This window comes from Canis lupus, chromosome X, assembly GCF_003254725.2.
Source record: "Canis lupus dingo isolate Sandy chromosome X, ASM325472v2, whole genome shotgun sequence".
NCBI classification, from domain to species: Eukaryota; Metazoa; Chordata; class Mammalia; order Carnivora; family Canidae; genus Canis; species Canis lupus.
The window spans coordinates 110,212,376-110,231,086 of NC_064281.1; the positions used below are offsets into that span (position 1 = coordinate 110,212,376).

The 18,711-nt window shown below is 40.1% G+C and overlaps 1 protein-coding gene across 8 annotated transcripts in view; it reads right to left on the bottom strand.

Moving 5' to 3' along the window:
* ATP11C (ATPase phospholipid transporting 11C) overlaps positions 1 to 18,711 on the bottom strand; it is a 193,199-nt gene that overhangs the window by 13,778 nt on the left and 160,710 nt on the right. For all 8 annotated transcript variants that reach the window (XR_007409492.1, XR_003141712.3, XM_025460869.3 and 5 more), the window contains 4 exons: positions 12,111 to 12,238; positions 6,576 to 6,711; positions 3,872 to 3,937; positions 1,642 to 1,745 (listed from right to left, as the gene is read on the bottom strand). Coding sequence is in view for 6 of the 8 variants with exons in the window: in XM_025460869.3 (XP_025316654.1) it covers positions 1,642 to 1,745; positions 3,872 to 3,937; positions 6,576 to 6,711; positions 12,111 to 12,238 (434 nt within the window). In the remaining 2 variants the exon portion in view is untranslated. The remainder of the gene's footprint in view (positions 1 to 1,641; positions 1,746 to 3,871; positions 3,938 to 6,575; positions 6,712 to 12,110; positions 12,239 to 18,711) is intronic.

An 18,711-nucleotide genomic window follows, 5' to 3' on the forward strand; every position in this document is an offset into this window, starting at 1 on the left:
ACACGGATTCATAAACAGAACTATGGTCCTCGGGGCACCATATTTCAATGGTATATTACATTTGGTTAATCAACTTGATTAATTTGTATATTATTAAAGAAAACTGAGACTTCTGTCAGCTTCACTGCTTCAATGTAGGTGCCCAATAGATGCCGTGATGACACTTTTTGGAACTGCTACTTCCTTAAGTGAATAAGTGTTTCATATTCCTATTTCTTAAAGCTTTTATTATTTATTTGTTTGTTTGTTTATTTTTAAAGGTTTATTTATTCATTTGTTCACGACAGACATAGAGAGAGAGAGGCAGAGACACAGGCAGAGGGAGAAGCAGGCTCCATGCTGGGAGCCCGACACGGGACTCAATTCCGAGACTCCAGGACCGCACCCTGGGCCAAAGGCAGGCACTAAACTGCTGAGCCACCCAGGGATCCCCAAGCTTTTATTTTAAAAGCTTTTCAGAACAGTAAGGAATTTTTTTCTAATTAAATCTCAAGGGACAATAAACACAGCCTCACAGCTCTGTGATAACATGCAATGTTCTGTATGTATGATTTTGCTCAAACCAGCCAAAAAATGTACTCCTAGAATTTCATCCTATGGCTTCCCCTAGCCATGCCCTCTGCTGCTGGCATCCTTGTCAAGAGAAACTACTGATTGATGAATACAAGTACAGTATCTAAAAACAAAATATAGGGACACCTGGGTTGCTCAGCAGTTGAGCATCTCCCTTCGGCATGATCTTGGGGTCCTGGGATTGAGTCCTGCATCGGGCTCCCCGCAGGGAGCCTGCTTCTCCCTCTGCCTATGTCTCTGCCTCTCTCTCTCTGTGTCTCTCATGAATAGATAAATAAAATCTCAAAAAACAAAAAACAACAAAATATAGGCCTTTGGAAGTAAGGAACAGAGAAGACATTTTAGCTTATTCTCATGCCTTAGAACTCTCCCAATCACAGCTTATGTGTCCCTCTCACTAGAGTCTAATCTCCTTGAGGGAGGAGCAGTATTCATCTGTTTCCCAGAGTGTCTCAAGAAGAACAGATTCTGAATAAACATCTATCGAACCAAGGTGCAATCAATGACCTTTAAGGCCACTCTGTAGAGTCTGCCTTTACCTCACCCAAAACAACAAGATGGCGATTTTAAGATCTAACCTTCTGAATATGAAGTGGTATCTATTCTCTCCCTTGAGCACATGTATAGTGACAAGATTGGCAGTAATGCACCATAAGAAGAGATCAGACTCCAAATGAATAATAACCTAGCTCTTGGCCACTATATCATATAGAGTTCACAGGATGAGTATTTCCACTGGAAATCACATGGAAGGCCATGCTGGAACTTGCAGTTTCACTTCACAGACAGATGTTTATATACCTTCAAGTTGAAAGATATGGACAGGGGCTACTAGAAAGGAGGACTTTTGAATAACTCGTGTTAAGTTGATACACTTGCATTTGAAATCTTACCTGAAATTAGTAGCGTAATTACTAGCCTGGCAGTAACTTCCAGTCCATTAATATTGAAGACCTACCATCTTATAGAATCACACTTTAAAAATATAATTAATGCTTGCACAGACAGTGTACATATACATATATCTACTGTTATTTACATGTTACTCACACATGTGCAGCTGCTTACCAAATAATTCCTCCCCAGAAGAATGAGAAAAATACATAAAAGGCTAAAGAACCCCAAATCACAAAGTGATTTATCCATGTCCAGAAACGAGTATCCAAGGCGAGCTGAAAAGATACAACACAAAAGATTTAAGGATGGGTGCAAACTACACAAGCAGTTAAGTATACTATGCTCTCTGAGAACCTGCATACCATCTGATACCGATGGGAGGATCTAGCTTGGGTCAGGCAACAGAAGAACAGAATCCAGACTTTTCAAAGAGTTAAGTTCTGACCGAAGAGGACAGGCTTAGAGGGATGGTCAAGCAAGTAACTGCTGGGTATGGGGCTGCAGATGCCTCACTACGGAAGGAAGGGCAGGCATCGAGGGGATGGGTTAGCTAGGAAGAGTGGACAAACTATACAAAGGAGTCTTGATAGCTCAATTTCAACAAATGGGGATGATGAAATGCAAAGGCAACTACCTCTACATACCGCCACCACGTAGCAATGAATCATGGGCCTGACTATGTAGTGCGCCTTTCAATTACAAAACCTTTATCTAATCCATTAAATTAACAACATTTTCAATTGCCTTAGATTTTAATCCCTCCGTGTTTCTGCCAGGGCTGGTTGTTTCTTTCTTTAGATTATGGCACTTGGGATATTCAAATACAATCTAAAAATAAAAAGTATGGTCTGTTCTGCTTGTTTACAATTTGTGGGCCACATGGACTAATATCCACGGCATTTCATATTTGAAGAGGAGGTAGTGTCTCTGTGTTTTTGTTTTTTTTGTTTTTATTTCCTGCTGTGACACTCTGGTCCTTGATTCTCTGTTATAAGTTTCTCATTCATAAACAGGATGTTGAGAACATTGTTAAGGTAGACCAGTCTTGAATTCCCACCTCTGGGCTGCTAGGGTTTTCTCTAGCAATAATACCCATCCAAAGATGAGAGAGTGAATGTCTTTTGAGGGCCACATGAAAGAAGCTGCAGTAAGGCCAACTTTAACTATGGAGGCCATTGGAAGCCCTGGGGCCATATGCAAGACCAGGGAGAAAAAAGGTGGGGAGGCTTCACTTTCAAATCACAATCCTGTGAAACATAATAATAAATAGCAACAAGCAGTATCTATCATTCTGACCACATTCTATGTGCCAGACACCACTCTAAATGCTTGCTGTGTATCCACTAATTGACTTCCCACCAAAAATCCTAACAGAGGAAGGTACTACTTTTATCTCCATTTTATAGAAGAAATGAGGGCACTGAGAAAGGAACTCACTTGCCCAAAAATATCAACTAGTAAGTGACTAAATGGAGATGAATTGTAACATTCTCTTTTGCAGTCCTAAAATATTACTTAAATAGTAGATGAAAAATGCAAACATATGTTAGTTCTATTTGGCATGAGAAATGAATCAGGAAAAAAAACCTTAAAGGGGAAATGATCACAGGTTCCTTGTCAATCATACTTCTGGAATTCTAATTTTTTTTTTTTTTTTGTGGAATTCTAATTTTGACCACTGGGCATACTGGAATTCATTTACTCATTCTTGGATCCCATGTGAGATATTTATTACTGGAACAATCATCAAAAGAATTTGATTATGCTTTCAAATATAAGAGAGTCCCAAGTCATAAGTCTCAAGGGTGGAATTCGGCAAGGCTTCAGAGTATATCATTAATGCCAACGATTCTTGTATGTTACCTGCTGTATACTGTTACGTGTTTCATCACTAATATGGATAAATTTCAGTGATAAATGCATTAAATAAACCTTCATCACTACTAAGCTCTTTTGCACAAGTTATCTTGCTTATGGATACCTATTCAACTGTCTTTAGTACCCACATTCTTTGAAGCTTGGTGTTTGTAAACAGATACATAATCTTAAAAACTATTCAAGTATTTAACATGGAAACACATATACACACTCAGCCTATTTATATACTACTTACACTATCTTGAAAGAAGAAACAGATTTTCAACGTAACTATGGTGGAAGAATTTTTTTAAAAAGGAAACAAATTAAAAAGGAGACAATATTCTGGAAAAAACAGATCACAAATAGCATACAAATGTCTAAATATCTAATATCATACATATTTTAGTAACTATTCAGACTTGAATGACAACCCTCAATGAAAGACCAAAAAAAAAAAAAAAACCAACAAAAAAGAATAGTGTGAAACCAGAAAGTACTACAAAAATGGTGTTAAATATATTTGAATAAATAAAAATCTAACCTTCAGAGTTACAGTGAATACTAAGACTGTGAAAACAATGGTTCCAAAAGTCCAGTTTCCATACACCTGAAAAACATTGAACAATTACATGCACCATGAATACACAAGCCTGCTTAAGAAAATAAAAAGGCAAATTTAATCTTGGGTGTAACCTCTAAAGATTTTTGTATAAAATACTTAGGGAAGTATCTATCTGATCAAAGGATCAGGCCCCAATACTGGATTTTATTGTGACCCTAAATTTTCCTGGACAGCTACAACACACTTGTGGTTGGTAGGGTTTATTTCCATTACTCCATGTAGTACCAAACAGGGAGCACACTGGTGTAATAAACGCAAAACAAACCCCCCTATTCCGCTACCAGTAATGTTCATCAAAAAAAGTCCTTTGAATGATTCCTGTCTCTAAAGAGTCTGATATGGGCTTTCTCTGTAATAAAGAACTAAAGCTCTCAAATGAGGACTAATTTCTCGACAAATCAACTCACATTTTAAAAACAGAGTCTAATTTCTGGCTGTAAATATTAGAGCTGTCAGTATGTGCACATCAAAGAAAAGCAGATAGCATGTATAAATCCCTAAGTATGGCAATGAATGGCACATATGCTTACCAAATGCTGTCAAGATCTGAATGCATAACATTAAAACAGAAAATGAAATGTAAAACGTTTTAAAAAAATAATAAAAAAATTAAGATTCACAAAAGCAACAAAAGGATTTGGTCAAATTATACATGGTATTCTGTTTAATTGCTGATAGCAGTTTTTACACTTGCTATAATTTTAGCAAACATTTAGAAGGATGGTGACATATACAGTAAAGTCTAATTTGGTTTTCGTGAACTCAAAATGGGTGATGAATGAGACACAGGCTGGGCTGGAGCTCCCTACACACCCAGAGTTTGCTGAGCAAATGAATCACGTCAACAGGAATGCAGGAGAGTACCCACCTGCTCTGCAGCAAACTCTTTATTTTATTATTTGTTAAAAAGATTTTATTTATTTATTCATGGGAGACACACAAAGAGGCAGAGACATAGGCAGAGAGAGAAGCAGGCTCGTCACAGGGAGCCCGATGCCAGACTTGATCACTGGACCTCGGGATCACACCCTGAGCCAAAGGCAGACACTCAACCACTGAGCCACCCAGGTGTCCCATGCAGCAAACTCTTTTTAAGAAACAAACCATCAGCGTTTTATCATTTATGTGCTCAATAAAAATAAAATAAAAAGTGAAAGTCACAGAATCAAACCCCTTCTTACTGATGGGCAAAGTGGACTTGGAAAGTTTAAGTGACTGGCCTGCAGAGATGCAGTGGGTACTGTCCTTGACCAGTGCTACATGTGCCCACTCGAAGTACTACATCTGTATTTCCTCAACAGTTACTCAGTGATTAATAATTTTTTATAGGTAACCTCTATGCCCAAAGTGGGGCTCGAACTCATGACCCTGAGGTTGAGTCACAAGCTCTACCGACTGAGTCAACCAGATACCCCCAGTGTTTAATAATTTTAAGGGATTCATACTAAGCTGACTTTTGTTTTTTTGTGGTTTTTTTGGTATATTTTTTAATTGGAGTTTGATTTGCCTACATATAGTATAATACCCAGTGCTCATCCCATCAAGTGCCCCCCTCAGTGTAAGCTGACTTTTGTTAGTCCAAATTAGTATATGCGCTGCCAAAGCGAACACATTGTTAGTCCAAATTAGAAAGGTTTTGGACTGTAATACCTAATTTCAAAGTGTCATTCAAATTCACTGGGCCTATTCCTTCTGTAGCAGATATTGACTGTGTAGGTTCTGGACACAGTGTACTCAGTAAATTAATTTTTAACCTTAGGTTTGCCTCACGTTATAATTATAAAGAACGAGTAACCATTAAACAGGAAGCCCAGAAATAGCAAAGAATGAACGTAGTGAAGGCATAAGTGAAGTGGCGGGCTTAATTTTCACTGTATGGCTATGGGAAGACCTCACCCATCAGCAGTTCTCTCCTAGAACACAGCCAGGGGGAAATCATCCCAATGCACATGCTGACCTACATAGTCGCTTGCTAGGAAGGCACTGGTAGGATTCATGCAGTCTTTCTGGAAAACACTAGGCTCCCATGTGGAAGGAAAGGAGGAAGAGAAGGGAATTCCGTCGCTTTATCTATTGGGCAAATACTGCAAAGATGGTGGCGACCCCCTTCAACTCCAAGTATGAAAGGCCACTATACATAGGAACTGAGTGGGGCCGGATTTTACTTTTAAAACAAGAGAAGTCTTGGGGTGCCTGGCTGGCTCAGTCAGTAGACCATGCGACTCTTGATCTTGGGGTCCTGAGTATGAGCCCCACATTGGAGGGTAGAGTTTACTTAAAAAAAAAACAAAAAAAGAAAAGTATAGGGGTCTAAAATCTGAAGTCCTAAGAACTCTGTTCATCTATTCATCTATTAAAAATTACAGCTAAGTTAAGCCTCTAGAAGGCTTAACATAACTATGTACATAAGCTTTCTAGTTAGCCATGCACACACAAAGGAAGTGGTTTCTTACTTCAGTAATTCCATCATTCTAAAAAAGTTCTAAGAACTAAATACTGTACCTTAAGAAAAAGTTTACAAAATGATTACAGCTGGATGATGTGTATGATAAATCCAGTGCCTATAAAAAAAAGAGTAAGCCATGCTTATTCTTATTCTAAGAGATAATGAAATATTTTTTACCTTTGCATTTTCTTCTAGGGATGAAGTCTGAAAAAGAAAGTAAGTCCCAAAGAAGAACACTGTCCCTTCAAACGCTGCTAGAAACGTCCAATATAAGAAGGGTCCCAACTGTAACATGGCATTGCCAGAAATTTTCCTATTGAGAAGTGGGGGAAAAAACACCGGTTAATGAATCTCTGTAGGCTGTCTAGTTAAAGAGACGGTGAAATGTCAGAGGGCACACAGATATGACCAGGTTATAATGAGGAGAGGTAGCCCTGGGGCGTGGAGGGCTATACTGAGCCACAGTTTTATCTCCATGCAACCGCCTCAAGATGGATGCATTGGAGAAATAGTCAAAGCACTAAGTTTAAAATTCTGGCCACTGACGACGATAGCATCATCAATAATAATTAGCTCCCATTACTGAGTACTTCTTATATGTCAGTAAACTGGGTTAAGAGTTTTATATATATTGTCCGTATCTTAAAAAAATATTCTATTTATTTATTTGACAGACAGCACAAGCAGGAGGAGCAGCAGGCAGAGGGAGAGGGAGAAGCGCAGGGAGCCTGATGCAGGGCTTGATTCCAGGACCTCGGGATCATGACCTGAGGAGCTGAAGGCAGATGCTTAATTGAGTCACCTAGATGCCTCTATGTATTGTCCATTTTTATCCACATAAAATCCACGTGAGTTAAGTATTTTTGTCAGTCCCGTTTACAAATAATGGGCCTTGAAAAGATCTGTCATGATGGTTCCCAAGCTATGACGCACATTGGAATCACTTGGGGATCTTTAAAACCACTCATGCCTGACTCCCACCTTCCTCATGCTGATTTAACTGGCTTGAGATGTCACCTGGGCATGAGGATATTTTTGAAGCTCCCCAGGGGACTCTAATGTGCAGTAGATTTTAGAAACCACTAGTGTAGTAGCCTGCCAGAGTTCATTCAGTTAGTAAGGGGAACTGCTGGTATACAATCACAGATTGACTTGACTTCAAATCACAGCATATGCTCTCAACCTAGCTGCCATGGCTTTTCCGACTACAATTGTTAATATATTTCTTTTCATCAAGATTTCTTCTTAGAAATGAAACCTTTTTTAGGTGTTGGGTACCCTTTATATTTTTTCAATTGAGTCAAATAGTGTTTCAAGCTATATAGTCATGTTTTCATAAACGGTAGGTAGATCAAAACTTTAAAATCTGTTAAAATAACACAATCTTCTTGCTACAAGTTAGTGTGTTAAATATGGCTACTAATTCTAATGGAGCAGAGCCACAGAAAGATGGGTTTATGCATGGAAATCTTTTGGTCTATTTCAAATTGCCTTAAAAAAAAAAAAGAATCCGGGCAGCCCGGGTGGCTCAGCGGTTTAGCACCACCTTCAGCCCAGGGCGTGATCCTGGAGACCCTGGATAGAGTCCCACATCAGGCTCCCTGCATGGAGCCTGCTTCTCCCTCTGCCTGTGTCTCTGCCTCTCTCTCTCTCTCTCTCTCTCTCTATGAATAAATAAGTAAAATCTTAAAAAATATTAAAAAATGAAAGAGAATCTTAAGCAGACTCCATGCTTAGTGCAGAGCCTGACGAGGGGCTTGATCTCATAACCCTGAGATCATGACCTGAGCCAAAATCAAGAGTTGATCCCTTAACCGATTGAGCCACCCAGGTCCTTCTCAAGTTGCTCTTAACATTTATCGAAAGGTATCTAATCATTCATATAGCATGCTGTTGCCCATACTATACAGAATGTCACTTGGCTTTATCGAGTAACAAACACCTTTATAGGAATGCCTGGGTGGCTCAGCGGTTGAGTGTCTGCCTTCGGCTTGGGACGTGATCCCAGAGTTGCGGGATCAAGTCCCACATTGGGCTCCTGCATGGAGCCTGCTTCTCCTCCCTCTGCCTGTGTCTCTGCCTCTCTCTGTTTCTCATGAATAAATAAATAGAATCTTTAGGGGAAAAAAAACACCTTTATAATGTAAATGCAACTAATCTCTGTTCACCTGGTATTGAGTACTGTGGGGGTTTTCTGAAAACATGGCAATCATGCAACTTTTACCTGATTTCCAGTTGCATGAAAGAATTTGAAATTCGGGGGATGCATAATGCAATGTGTTGCTGTCTGCCCTAGAAAAACTGCAGGAGCAAAGAGGTGGCTGCTTCTCAGAAACAAGCTCTCCCCACAGACAGTAAGTCACATTCTCAAGGCAACTGGGAGCCACAGGGAAGGCACCTTCCTACAGATTCTTGCAATGAGTGCCCAGAAACCGCCCAGCCAATGAGGCTTTTGCAAGCCACTGAATTTGGGCTGAGGCAGGAGTGGATCCTGTCTTTCTAGACTGTCTCATAGCCAACATGAAGGAGAATGTGAGAGAAAATGAAGATTCAGGGAGCAGCTGCCTTGCAGCACAGGCCTGAGCACCTCCCTATGATGGGAAGCGGAAGGTGTACTGGAACCTTTCTTTTGCATTTTTTAAAAAAGATTTTATTTTTTATTTACTCATGAGAGATGCAAAGAGGCAGAGACATAGACAGGAAAAGCAGGCTCCCTGCAGGGAGCCTCATGCCGGATTCGATCCCAGGACTCCAGGATCACTACCTGAGTCAAAGGCAGACAGTCAGTCAACCACTGAGCCACCCAGGTGCCCCCTTTCTTTTGCCTTTAAAAGCTGAAGAAGAAACAAATGATGGCTCTTCCCTCTGTAGAAGAACTACAGTTTACTATTTAAATTTCTCTTAAAAGCAGGAAAATATCCAAATACATCGTTTCATGTCATAGTATTTGCAAAGTGCCCAGGTCACCACATCCCTGAAGGTGAAATCTGTAAATAGGCACAGGCTGTCATCAGTAATACTAGGTGGTATAGCTGCAGAGAGGGCCCCATAGATGACTAGGGCTTCATGCTTCCAAAGGAATAATTGGAGTAGCAGAGTGATCACCAATATAGGGACAGGCTGAGATCAGCGTCTCATCAGAGCAGGGAAGAAGAAAAGCTGCATTTCGAGCTGGTCAATAGGGGAATGCCATGGCTTTTTCACTTATGCAGGTGTAGCAAGTATACCTTTAGGGAAAATCATTCAATAATTTGTGACCTATACCTGTAGTTCCCTAACTAAAACATGGACACCCGTAAAATAATTTGTCCTCAACAGCTTTCTTGAGATTTTCAACATTCTTGATGTATGAAAGCGCTCAGCATAGCCCTGAAGTCATGCGCAGGAGGGTGTTAGAATAAGGTTAACAGATGCCATCTCATTGAAAACTATGTGCCAGGGACTGGTTTAAGTTGTTTTACATGTAGTCACTCATTTAATCCTCACAAAACCCCATTATTAGCTGCTACCATTACCCAGATTTTACTGATGGGCAGGCAGTTAGCCTGGACTTTTGGTGGGACTGAACGTGAGGGATCTGCTCCCTGCCCCCAAACCCTGCATCGACCAGAGCAGCTGCACTACTGGATTTCACTTTAGTTGTCTGGAGACAGAACACTGCTGCTCAGTGTTTGAAAACCACCAGCCAGCTGGAAAGAGCATGGGGCTAGTCATCAGGGGGCCTACATTCCGATCTTGGTGTGGCCTTTAGTTTCACCATGTGTCTTTAGGTAAGTCATTTCTGGGCCCTGGTTCCTCATTTTAAGAAAGAGAGCATGGGGGATCCCTGGGTGGCGCAGCGGTTTAGCGCCTGTCTTTGGCCCAGGGCGCGATCCTGGAGACCCGGGATCGAATCCCACTTCAGGCTCCCGGTGCATGGAGCCTGCTTCTCCCTCTGCCTGTGTCTCTGCCTCTCTCTCTCTCTCTCTCTGTGACTATCATAAATAAATAAAAATTAAAAAAAAAATTAAGAAAGAGAGCATGGGAGCGGATGCTCTGTAAGATTTCTCCCAGGGTTTCTAGGATTCCCCTCTAGATCTAACTATCCCCTTGCTACGAATACAGGGAAAAGCAGAACATGTTAATGCCACAAGAATGCAATCAGCAAACTCCAGATTGGGGTAAACTCTACAAGATGAATGACCCAGTTTTGTCAACAAATAAATTTCTGGGTTAACCTACAAGTTAAAACAGACTCAAGAAGCATATTAGCTAACTACAGTATATGGACCTCATCTGGATTCAAACAAGCATGCTATAAAAAGAAATGAGTCAACTAGAGAAATCTAAACCTTGATTGGATATATGAGAATATATATTATGGACTTGTTAAAGTTTTAGGTATGATAGGGTACTATTTGTTTAAGTCCTTATCTTTAAGAGATACTTAATAGTATCTCTTAATAACTTAATAGTAACTCTATAGTTACTGAAATAACTATTTTATATAATGTTTGGTATTTATTGCAAAGTAAGTCTGTAATAGAACAAACAGGGTTATTAATGAAATAGGATAGACCCAGAATTGATAATTACTGAAGCTGAGTGATGAGCATAGGGAAGTTCACTATATTAATAGTATTTTTGTTACTACTGTGTATGTTTGAAATTTTCCATTTTTCCATCTTTAAAATAATGACAAATTTTGTAAAGCTGGTTAAGTCTAACAATTGCTTAATGTAAGTTTTATGAGTCATACTGGTTAAAGAAATCCCTTAAATTTGTGCACCTTCACTTCATACAAATAAGCCACCTAAGTCGCTGTACTGCAGTTGCTACCCACTGTTTAGCAATGCTTGTCATCTGCTATAAATTAACATTTTCATCCTTAGGTGTATGCATAACTTAAAAAACACCAATTAAATCATACGTTAAACAACTGGCAAAGTTCCCCACCCATAGACAAAAGCATCCATTTCCAACTGACACAAAATGCATATAATGGCTCTGATGAGTTCATTATTTTCTTCAGCAATATAGTTTTAGAATGGAGCTAATAAAGTAGAGGCCATGCTTCTAGGGCAGTTTAAGAGAAAGTCTAGGAGCACCTGGGTGGCTCAGTCGGACAGGCAACCAACTTTTGGTTTCAGCTTAGGTTGTGATCTTGGGGTCGTGAGGTCGAGGACCGCATTGGGATTCAGGCTCACTGCGGAGTCTACTTCAGGTTCTCTCCCTTCCCCTTTGCCCCTGCTCTCACTCAAGTGTGTGTACACACTCTTTCTCTAAGATAAATAAAATCTTAAAAAAATAAGAAAGTTTACCATAATATCAGTCCAACCCATTATAGGTAGGAATCAATATTCTATAAACTACCAAAAAATCTTTGTGTATTGCCTTTTTCTTTCTTTCTTTCTTTTTTTTTTTTTTTTTTTTTTTTTTTTGGTAGTTAAAATAGTGTGTCTTCCTGTGAGGCTCCAGAATTCTATGACAATGGAGGTTCAAGTTTTAGGAATTAGTGATTTTGAACTAGATGATTCATACACATTCATGGACAGGACCTACATCTAAGACATCTATCATTTTCCTATTGAATAGTCTGGTTTAAGTACCTAAAATTCAGAACAGAACCATGTAATCGAATCAGGTTGGCAGTTGTGTCCTTCCTACCTGTGGATGAAAGAAACCCACAGTTTTGAAGGTCTGAAGTGGCTTTTAACTGTATGTTCTACTTACATATACAATCGGGGATCTGAGGTCAGAGTGTCAATATTGATATGCTGTTCCAGGAGACTGTAGGCCAGGATTGGCAAGGATGTGAAGCAGATGTTGTACATTGTCAGGTAAGCGGCATCATACAGTGGCTGAAATGACAGACAAAAGAAAAAGTGCACGTGTTTGGAAAAAAACACAAGCTAAAACAAGACCAAGACAGTTTCCTTTCATGTTCGTTGTGATAGCAAAAGAAGTTTATAAACAAGGTCACTCTGATAGCTGTAGAAAAGAAACTAACATATTGTGGTGCATATTAATAGAGCCTCCCTTTTTGTAGGATCTTATTCAGAATGTATACAAGCGGTAAGGTCTATTTCTAACAGGTATTTGCTAACAGATTTTGAAAAGATTTTTCAGTGAACAAAGAACAATTAAGTGTAAGCCTGGAACTGCATAGGCAGTGGTCAGCCTCTGTCATAGTGGGCTCTTTTGTTAATATTTTACATAGTTTTAAATATCACTATCACCTTCTCCAGGCTGTATTTATGATATTGAATGTGGCCACTTACTAAGGATTTAAAGGGATGTATTTGCAAGACCAAAGCTAAATATATGTACACAGGCATGACTTCCCTAGGTTCCAGACCATAATTTCCACCTTTCTGCTGGTTGTCCCACAGGCATCTGTTAACTCAAAATGTCTAAAGCCCAACTCATTAACGTTCCCCTTAAATCTTTCTCCCATGGTCCCTACCTCAGTGAACAGTGCCCACAATGTTGCAACCCTACTATCGTTCTTGGTGCCTGGTACCACCTAGGTGCTCGAGAAATATTTTGAAATTAGCAATTCTCCTATGTCACTAGCCATTTCTTCTTGGGTCTCCTATTCTGCCCAAGCCCTTAGTTGGGAGTGTTCCAGCACCCACTGTTTGGGATGTCATACTCACTCTCTAGGTGATCTCACCAGTCCTGTGTTTTAATACCATACATTCACTGAACATTCCCGAATATTTATCTTTGGCCCAGACCTGTCGCCATGGACCTAGTTGCCCACTTATTACCTCTTGGAAATAGATTTCAAACCTACATCTGGAACTGAACTCCTCCTCTGACCTGCCCTTAGCTCCAACCTGCTCCTCCTGAAGGGTTCCCCATCTCAGGAAAGGGCAACTAAATCTTGGTGATTAGCTAGAATCAAAATCTTGGATTCATCCTTGATTCTTCTCTTTTTCACACTTGCATCCAGTCAATTAAGAAGTGTTTACTGGCCCTGCCTTCAGATATATTCAGAATCAGATCACTTCTCGGCTCCTCCAGTTACCACCCTACAAGCTTCCTCAGTGGCTCCCTACTTCTCCCCTTCATCTACAGTCCATGCAATGGCCTGAGTAGTTCTGTGAGAAAATAAGTCAACTCAAGTCACTGTTTTGTTCAAACTGTGCAGTGGATTCCTTTTATCTCTGAAAGTTAAAAGGCTCCCACAGAGGAGTGGCTATATAGTCCCACTGGATCTGGCTTCTTCTACCTGTCTGGCCTTATCTCTTAGATCTGTACCTTCAACATGTCAGGCACACTCTTGACTTAGGACTTCCTTGGAACTGGCTGTTGCCCCTGCCCGGAACACTTTCCCTTTACTCCCTCACTCATAAATATCAGCTCAAATGTCACCTTTTCAGAGAGACCAACCTTGATCCCAACTGCCGCTCCCTTTCTCATGGGCACATTTCCCCTGTTATCTTGTTTCTTTATTTTTTTATTTTTTTAATTTAATTTTCTTACAGTACTAGTCATCTTTTTATTTTCTGTTTTACATTTATTACTTTTGCTAGTTCATTTCACATTAGAATTCAAGTTCTGGGTGGGTAGAGATTTTTCTTTATTGTATTGACAGGTATAGCCTGAGAAACGCAAGGCAGCCCCTGATATCCAGAAGCTGTCCTGGCACTTACAATTAGGCACTGGTATTCGCCTGTCGAGTAAAACTTCAATGAGTAACAACATCAAGCAAGGCTATTCTTTTTAAGATTTTATTTATTCATGAGATACACACACACACACAGAGCGAGCGAGCGAGCGAGAGAGAGGTGCAGAGACATAGGCAGAGGGAGAAGCAGGCTACCTGCGAGGAGCCTGCTGTGGGACTCAATCCCCAGGATCATGGCCTGAGCCAAAGGCAGATAGATGCTCAACCACTGAGCCACCCAGGTGCTCCTCAAGCAAGGCTATTCTATGACCATGACAGATCAAGATAAGAACAGGACTATTACACAGAACACGGAATATGAATATTGTTCAAATCACAAAACTAACAAATATCCCTGTCCTGGCGAATATGGGTGACTGTTGTTTCTTGACTAATGACAGTGGTAGCCTCCTAGTCTTCAATCCTCCTGGTGAGATATACTGAAATGCTTAGTCATAAAATTACTCCCACTTAATTGAGAGCACCCAATCTAGATAAAGCACCCTCATCCTAAACCTTTCCCCCAAATGATTCCATTTAAGCCAAAATCGTATTTTTTTAAAGGATTTTATTTTTAAGTAATCTCTACAGTCAACTTGGGGCTCGAATTCACAACCTCAAGATCAAGAGCTGTACTCAAGTCTACTGACTGAGGCAGTAAGGTGTCCCAAGCCTAAATCTACGATTTTTCTAATACTCTCTTCCTGAGAGGCTCCGCTGTTCCTTATGTTAGTTTTGTTAATCTGTTCTGTTTTTTTTTTCTATACCATTTATTTCTGCTGTAATCTTTATTATTTCCTTTCTCTTGCTGGCTCTAGGCTTTATTTGCAGTTCCTTCTCTAGTTCCTTTAGGTGTAAGGTTAGATTATGTATTTGAGACTTTTCTTGCTTCTCGACGTGGGCCTGTATGGCAATACACTTGCCTCTGAGGACAGCCTTTGTTCCATCCTAAAGGTTTTGGACTGTCATGTTTTAATTTTCATTTGCTTCCATGTATTTTTTTATTTTCTTCTCTAATTTCCTGGTTAACCCATTCATTCTTTAATAGGATGTTCTTTAACCTCCATGTATTTGTGGTCCTACCAAATATTTTCTTGTGGTTAACTTCAAGTTTCATAGCATTGTGGTCTGAAAATATGCCTGGTGTGATCTCAGTCTTTCTGTACTTTCTGAGGCCTGTTTTGTTACCCAGTATGTGATCTATTCTGGAGAATGTCCCATGTGCACTCTAAAACAATGTGTATTTTGCTGTTTTAGGATGAAATACTCTGAATATATCTGTGAGGTCTGTCTGGTCCAGTGTGTTATTCAAAGCCCTTGTTTCTTTAGGGATTCTTAGAGGATCTGTCCATGCTGTGAGTAGGGTGCTAAAGTCCCCTACTATTATTGTATTATTATCACTGAGTTTCTTTCTATTTATTATTGATTTATATATATGAGTGCTCCCAAGTTGGGAGCATATTTACAATTGTTAGATCTTCTTGATAAACCCCTTATTATGATATAATGCTCTTTTTTTTTTTTTTTGATATAATGCTCTTTCCCATCTTTTGCTACAGTTTTAAAATCTAGTTTGTGGGCAGCCCGGGTGGCTCAGCGGTTTAGCGCCGCCTTCAGTCCAAGGCATGATCCTGGAGACCCAGGATCTAGTCCCACGTCAGGCTCCCTGCATGGAGCCTGCTTCTCCTTCTGGCGGTGTCTCTGCCCCTCTCTCTCTGTCTCTATGAATAAATAAATAAATAAATCTAGTTTGTCTGGGTGGTACAGTCAGTTAAGTGTCCAACTCTGGTTTTGGCTTGGGTTGTGATCTCAGGGTCTTGAGATTGAGCCCTGTGTTGGGCTTGGTCATCAGTGCAGAATCTACTTGGGAGTCTCTCTCATTCTCTAAAATAAATAAATATTTTTAAAAACCTAGTTTATCTGATAGAAATATGGCTATTCTGGCCTTCTTCTTTTGATGTCCATTAACATGACAGATGGTTCTCCATCCCGTTTTTGTATTTTTAGAGAGAGAGAGAGAGAGAGAGAGAGAGAGAATGTGCACAAATAGGAGGAGAGAAGAAGAGGAGGAAAGAATCTTAAGCAGGCTCCATGCCCAGTCCAGAGCCCCAGTAGGGCTCAATCTCACAACACTGAGATCATGACCTGGATCTAAATGAAGAGTTAGTTGCTTAACGGACTGAGCCATCCAGATGTCCCATCCCCTCACTTTCAGTTTGCAGGTATCTTTAGGTCTAAAATGAGTCTCTTGGGGGATCCCTGGGTGGCTCAGCGGTTTAGTGCCTGCCTTTGGCCCAGGGCAGGATCCTGGAGTCTTGAGATCAAGTCCCACATCAGGCTCCCTGCATGGAGCCTGCTTCTCCCTCTGCCTCTGCCTCTCTCTCTCTCTTTCTCTGTGTGTCTCTCTCGTGAATAAATCTTTTAAAAAAATAAAAAATAAAAAAAGTAAAACGAGTCTCTTATAGGCAGCATATAAATAGATCTTGTTTTCTTTCTTTCTTTTTAAATCCATTCTGTTACCCTATGTCTTTTGATCGGAGCATTTAGTCCATTTACATTCAGAGTGATTATTCAAAAAGATGAATTTAGCGCCACTGTGTTGCCTGTAGAGTTGGTGTTTAAGGTGATGTTCTCTGGTCCTTTCTAGACTTTGTTGCTTTTGGTCTCTTTCTTTTTCTCCAATGAGTCCCTTTAACATTTCTCACAGGGCTGATTTAGTGGTCACCAACTCCTTTAGTTTCTTTTTGGGAAACTTTCTCCTTCTATTCTAAATGACAGCCTTGCTGGATAACAAATTCTTGGCTACGTATTTTTCCCATTCGGCACATTGACTATTTCCTGCCACTCCTTTCTGGCCTTCCAAGTTTCTGTGGACAGATCTGTTGTAAACCTGATCTGTCTTCCCTTGCAAGTGAAGGACTTTTATCCCTCTCTCATTTTCAGGATTCTTTCCTTGTCTGTATTTTGTGAATTTGACTATGATATGCCCTGGTGATGGTCAGCTTTTGCTGAATTTAATGGGAGTTCTCTGTGCTTTTTGGATTTTGAGGTCTGTGTCCTTCCCTAGATTAGGGAAGTTTTCAGCTATAATTTATGTGACTAAACCTTTTGTTCCTTTTCCCCTTGCTTTACCTTCTGGGACTCCTATGATACGAATGTTACTACGTTTTAATAAGTCATTGAGTTCCCTAAGTCTACCTTTGTGGTCTATTATCTCCCTTTCCCTCTTCTTTTCAGCTTCATTATTTTCAATAATTTTATATTCTATATCGCCGATTTGTTCCTCTGCTTCGTCCATTCTTCTTTTGATGGCCTCCACTTGGGATGCATCTCAGTTATAGCATTTTTAATTTCAGCCTGACTAGACTTAAGTTCTTTTATCTCTACAGTAAGGATTCTCTGGTGTTTTCTATGCTTCTTTCAAGCCCAACTTGTATCTGTATAATTGCTGTTTTAAATTCTAGTTCAGACTTCTTACTTTTATCTGTACTGATTAAATCCCTAGCTGTGAGTTCTACTTCCATTCTTTCTTTTGGAGTGAATTTCTCTGTTTCATCATTTTGTCCAGAAAAGAATGAAAACAAATGCCCACAAAAAACAAAACAAAACAAAACGAAAACAAAGGAAAACCACCAAAATAAAAAATCTCCCCCCAAAACCTAGATCCTGGGTGTGTTTTGGTGTGCTTATTAAAAGAATCTAGATCCCAAAACAAAAAACTAAATAAATAAAAACCAAAAGAATACAAAAAGATAAAGTATATATAATTTTTAAATTAATAAAAAAATTGAAAAAGGGAATTAAAAAAATAAGACAATATATGAAAAAATAATAATAAAAAAAGAATAAAAGTAAAAAGGAAGCTAGATTCTATTTTCCCCAAGAAGCGATGCTTTGCAGCCCTCTATGATCAGTAAACTTGGTGCAAGCAAATTGTTTGTGCTGGTCTTCTGGGGGAGCAGCCTGTTGGGATGATTCTCAGGTGGACTTGTCCTAGTGGAAATGAGCCTCCAGGGATCAAGGGGGTGGGGCTTGGTGTAGGCAGCTCCAGACTTACTATGTGGTGCTATTTTGCTCCCTGAAGACTTTCAGCGCTGATGGGAGGCATGAACATGGTGGTGCCCCAATGTCTAGCCCCAGAGCTCAAAGTCCCCACCCCCAACTCCTCAGTGAGCCCTCACAGAAGCAATCACTCGTGTCCCTGATCCCTGTTAGAACCCTAAATTCAACTGGTCTGTGGTCAAGCTTTTTTATTTTTTAAATCTTAGGCGCACGACTGGGTTTTAAAACTCCAAATTTTAGGGACTCCTGCAGCACATATCTGCACTGTTCCTCTGGGGGAGGGTCTTGCCACATTTTTGCTGCTTGCCAGCCCCTGCCAGGAAAGTGGTAACAAAACCGTGTAGGGGTTCAAAATTTGTAGCAAAACAGAGCAGAAAGCTGGCACCAAGACTCACTGTTTTCACCTGGCTTCCATGCTCCTATGTCTAGGAACACTGCCACTTGGTCTTGAGACCCAGGGGATCCTCAGACCAGTGTCACTCCTGGGATTCAACCCCACTTTGTCACCTGTGCACTGTTAAGCTGGGCACATCCACCACTGTAGCAGGCTTATAAAAGTTCAGATTTTTGCTTGCCGCTTATAATACTTTGTGGTTG